The sequence below is a fragment of the Otolemur garnettii genome, unplaced genomic scaffold, assembly GCF_000181295.1.
Source record: "Otolemur garnettii isolate 467f Iridium unplaced genomic scaffold, OtoGar3 scaffold00061, whole genome shotgun sequence".
Lineage (NCBI taxonomy): Eukaryota > Metazoa > Chordata > Mammalia > Primates > Galagidae > Otolemur > Otolemur garnettii.
Window position 1 is genome coordinate 9,411,182 of NW_003852456.1, and position 5,099 is coordinate 9,416,280.

At 53.8% G+C, this 5,099-nt stretch overlaps 1 protein-coding gene across 1 annotated transcript; it reads left to right on the top strand.

Annotated features, from left to right (window-relative positions):
* Positions 1–2,658, top strand: HAND2 (heart and neural crest derivatives expressed 2). Its single transcript, XM_012806966.2, has 2 exons — positions 1–442; positions 1,775–2,658. Exons 1-2 carry the CDS (start codon positions 44–46, stop codon positions 1,871–1,873), a joined length of 498 nt encoding a protein of 165 aa, XP_012662420.1. The 5' UTR covers positions 1–43; the 3' UTR covers positions 1,874–2,658.
* The last annotated feature ends 2,441 nt before the right edge of the window (positions 2,659–5,099 follow it).

Genomic DNA, 5,099 nt, shown 5'->3' on the forward strand with positions numbered 1-5,099 from the left:
GGAGAACCCCTACTTCCACGGCTGGCTCATCGGCCACCCCGAGATGTCGCCCCCCGACTACAGTATGGCCCTGTCCTACAGCCCGGAGTACGCCAGTGGCGCAGCGGGCCTGGACCCCTCCCATTATGGGGGGGTGCCGCCAGGCGCCGGGCCCCCGGGCCTGGGGGGACCGCGGCCAGTGAAGCGCCGGGGCACCGCCAACCGCAAGGAGCGGCGCAGGACTCAGAGCATCAACAGCGCCTTCGCGGAGCTGCGCGAGTGTATCCCCAACGTGCCCGCCGATACTAAGCTCTCCAAGATCAAGACCCTGCGCCTGGCCACCAGCTACATCGCCTACCTCATGGACCTGCTGGCCAAGGACGACCAGAACGGCGAGGCGGAGGCCTTCAAAGCTGAGATCAAGAAGACCGACGTGAAGGAGGAGAAGAGGAAGAAGGAGCTGGTCAGTATCCGGGGCGGCGGGCGGCGGGAGTGCGGGCTGCAGGGCACCAGCGCTCGGGGCCTCTTTCCAGCTGGGCTGAGAGAAAGACAGCAACCAGCATGCTTTGGCTGCGTACCCGCGCCAAGTTGTTTGCGCCGGGTTGTAGTAGGTAGGGATGGTTTCCTAAAGAAGCGGAGAGGTGGGAGAGAGTGATCGCAGGCGAGACGTTGAGAGGGTCACTGGTGATCTTCCCTGCGAGTGATTGCTGTCCCCGACGCTCAGCAGCGCCGCCGCATCCCGCGTCCTGGGTCCTTTAGAGTCGTGGCTTGGCCTCCAATCCCACTCTGATTTCACGTATTTCTAAAACTAGTAGCCCAGAAGCTCTGGGCTCCGATGATTTCCTCTAAAAATCGCATCCCCTCCTCCTCTAGAAGGAGGCTGCCACTGATTCTGAGCCCTAAGAGAGTTTTGTGGCTGTTCTCGATCCTATGCCAGGAAGATGTAAGGTAAACATATATTTAGTGCTTTTAACATGGACTTGCAGTTCCGATTTCTCTGGGAGTTGACGTTAAAAATGCGATTTCCCAGATGAGTAGACTCCATGGGTATTTTCTAGTTTTGTTTGAATGAGCAAAGACAAAGTGAGTGTTTTAAGACAAAAAAAATACAACTATGGTCACCGTTATTAGCAAAAACACGAAATTTGTCCTTCCTGGGTTCCTCCCAAGTGTCCGTAGGACCGTGGTGTTCAGACCGGAGTTATTGCCACAAAGGCCTAGAAAATAATTCTGTCTAGTTTTTCTTCCTTGGGGCCCTACAACCCTTTGGTTGTCGCATAATTGAGTGACCTCCCGCATAACCAGAGATTTCAGAGGCCTTGAAGGAGAGGACCAGGCCCCCAGGCTGAGCCGGGATTCGGGGACCTTCGCCCCGTTTTTCCTAGAGTGTGCATCTGGGATTGCTATTGAAAACAGGGAACCCAGACTTAGCGCCAACCCCCTCTCCACGGCCCCTACTCCTGGAGTCAGCGAAAAGGCCCCCAGCTCCTCCAGAAACGACTGGAAAACGAGGCAGTTGTTTATAAAGCTGTGGATTGGGAAGGAGCGCTTGGCTACGTGGAGGCCTTGGTGTAGCTGGGGCAGCGCAGACTTCATAGCTTTTGTGCAAGGGAGGGGTGCTGAGGTGCTGGGGTGCAAGGGCTGAGATCTGAGCCCATCCTCCTCCCTTTCCTTTCCTCCCTTGCTTGGCGTCTCCTCTGGTCCGGGAAGCGCCAGGGTGGCTTGGGACCGGTACCACGTATCCTCTTTGAATTTCTCTTCCCACTTTTCTCGCCCTCAACTCCCCTTTGCCCAGAACGAAATCTTGAAAAGCACAGTAAGCAGCAGCGACAAGAAAACCAAAGGGCGGACGGGCTGGCCGCAGCACGTCTGGGCCCTGGAGCTCAAGCAGTGAGGAGGAAGAGGAGGCGGTGCCGGAGGAGAGCGCGAGGGAGCCCGGGCCGCCGAGGCGCCAGACGCAGGGGCAGGACTCTGGCCAGCCCTCCTCGTTCCTGCGCTCTGCGAACTCCTTACGTTTGGAACCATCCTGTTTATTTATGTGCAATTTCCTTCCCCGCTCTTTGCCCCCCCCCCTTTGAGGCAGCGCTCCCCACTTCCCTCTCCAAAAATGGATATTTGAAGAAAAGCATTCCATATTTTAATAAGAAGAGGACAGTCCTGCGCGGTAAGGGATCGCATCGACTTGTAGCTTCTCTGTGTGAATGGTCCCTCCTGGCTGTGTAGACACCGACGTTGTCCCTTTCCCACTCCCTCAGCCCTCTCCGGATAAAGACAGCGGACACTAGCGACTAGCGCGTTTGTAAAGTGTATCTTTACCACACGGCCTTTGGGTATAAATATTTCTGGGGATTACAGAGTTTTATTTCAAAGCCGAGCGCAGGGCCGCTAACATTTCTGTTGGGTTGGTATCCAGTGCTGCCGTTTCATCTGTGGTCCTTCCCTGTTCGAAGATGTTTCCAACAGCTACTTGTTTTGTGCACTCCTGTCCTCTAAAACTAAATGGAATTAATTAATATTGAAGGTGTAAACGTTGTAAGTATTCAATAAACCACTGTGCTGTTGTTGTTTTTTTAACAAAACCCTAATCTTTTAATGGTCAATACCTCAAAAAGTTTTGAAAACAAACCTGTTCTACTTGTTTTCATAATATTTAAAAATTTCCAGAAGTAAACTAAATTATCGTGATTGCCTCTAACTTTATTTTAAAGAGTCCGTGGTTGCGACCTGTCAAGGTGACCTGTGGTCCTCATAGGGCCAGGAGGTGCTCTTTAAAATAAGTGTCCCTTGAGAAGGTCTTGCTAAGAGGCCTGAGCGCTGTCCAAGCCATTTCTCTGCCCCGGCCCCCCAGTTCCGAGGAGAGTGCTGAGAGGTTCCGGACAAGAGAACCTCCAACTCAGAGAGTTTTCCTGAGGTTCACCAGTTGCCTTCTGGTGGGGGCTTCGGTTCTGTTTGAGAAGTGCATCTCTGTGGAGGAGCTGTGCCCTAGGACTCCGGGCGCTGCAAACTAGTCTGGGGTGTTTGATTCAAAATATAGAGCTTTCATCGAAGAAACAAAAAAGGGGGAGAAAGCGAGGAGATTCCGCTTGGAATCTAGACAGGGGGATTTTTATCTAAGGAGGTTGGGGCAAAGGAGTCGGCTTTGGTGCAGGGGGAGTCCCTGATTAGGTAACAAGGAATTTTACGTCAAGTAAGAAATCGCGAACAAGACCACGGATTTAAGGGGGCGGTGAGAGGTGGGTTAGATTTACAAGGAGTTGTGGGGAACCCAATATGGACTGTGCGGTGTCTGAAGTCGTTGGCGCAGCCCAGAGAGCCAGCAACGCCCCAGGCCACCATCCTTAGGGGGACTTCTCCCTTTTGGTCTGCTGAACCAGACCAGCTCAGCCCAGTACAATACCCGAGGCCTTCTCGCCTCTTTCGCCTGAGGGTTCGGTTGGAGCTTGAATATCCATCCGCTCTAGAAATCAGAGAAACCCTAGTGCCTGAGTGTGCACGCTGGAGCAGGGGAGGAGGCTTTGGGGCATGGGGAATGGGGGAGAAAGGTGAAACGTATTAAAAAGAGGTTTGTTCCATGCAACCTCACGTAAATAAATCTGGTGTTAGAGAAGCCTACCTTGAGGATTTCCATCTTGCAACCCACCATCAGTCCGGGGTTGCAGCACAGACACTCCTGCCCTATCCCCACGGTGGGCCTGGCGCTGCCCACTCTGCCCCAGCCTCCTGCATTGCGCGGGTCCGGCCAGGCGTGGGCGAATTCACAAGGGCTGGGGGACACGAGGTAGTGGCTCTGCGGACTTCAGCCGGCGGCTGACAACAGGAGGGTGAGGGGTTAGAACAACTCGGCCAAAGCGATCTGAACTTTCTCCCCTCGGGTCAGCGGGCGCTGGACTCAGGGCTGAGTTTACAGACACTTGCCTTTGTTTACAGCACTGGGGCCTGGGGAGAGGCGCGCCCTGATTTTCTGTCGTTTTCTCAATCTCTGTGGGTTTGACCGCGTGGCTCCCTCCCCCCTGTCTCTGGCCTACAGCTGCCTTCTGCATCTTTATTTTGCTGTCTTCAGGTCCTAGAGGTGGAAGGAAGGCGTCTACCAAAGTGTCTCAGTAAATGGTGGTGGACGAGGTGAGGTTTTTAAAAGAGGAACCAAGGAACCAGACACAAGTTCTTTTCACCACGCACAGAAGCCGGTGCTGCCTTGGGTCCTAGCCATCTGGGCCTTAACTCGGGTTTGCTGGTTTTAACACTATTTCTGGTTGCTGAAACACCGCCAAGGGGGGAAACCAAAAAAAAAAAAATCCTGGTGCACCATGGCTGGAAGCAGCCTCCTACCACACGTGCATTTTTAAACTCGAGCTCCCCACATCCACCCTCTTTGTTTGGCCCCAGCAGCGGTTGCCGGCCTTCTGGCCTCGAGCTCTTACTGGTGGTCTGCAGCAGGCACCAGGCTGACCCCCACATCTGCCTGGCCATGTCAACCCACCACCAGACCCCAACCGGCCAGACAGGCAACAGATGGGATACCCCCACCAGCGCTATGTCCATCCTCCTAACGGGACACACAACCCAGTTAACCCGACTTTTCAATCTGCAAGACACCACAGATTATGCGCCACCCCAGTCACCCAGAAGCCCAACCATCTGAGGATCTCAGCCACTCCAAATCTCCGTGCCCTGAGTTGCCAAGTCTGGCCAACGAGAGGTCCTCACTGAGCAGACATTTCTTCCTGGGTTTCCCTGCTTTCCTCCCCTCTAGGCTTCTTTCTCTTTTAACTCCCCTTCTTCTTTGCTTAAAAAAAAAAAAAAGTTTCTGCTTTCGGACCAGCTAAAAGGCCTGTTTTAATTGCTCGGATAATGTGGTTGCTGCCATTTTGTTAAGAGCAATCACTCCTGCAGGGAAATCACAAGCGTTCTAGACAGGCCGGAGCCGACAAAAATGTAGGATTTGACGTTAAAAGCTAAATGGGAAGCTGGAGCAGCGGAAGGTAAATTGATGGTACATCTGGCTGTCAGGGCTCGGCCCCAGACCGCCTCACGGCCGGGATCCTGATAACCCTGGAGCAGAGTGGGGCAAGGGCTTGGCCCCTTGCTCTGTGTGTGTGTGTGTGTGTGTGTGTGTGTGTGTG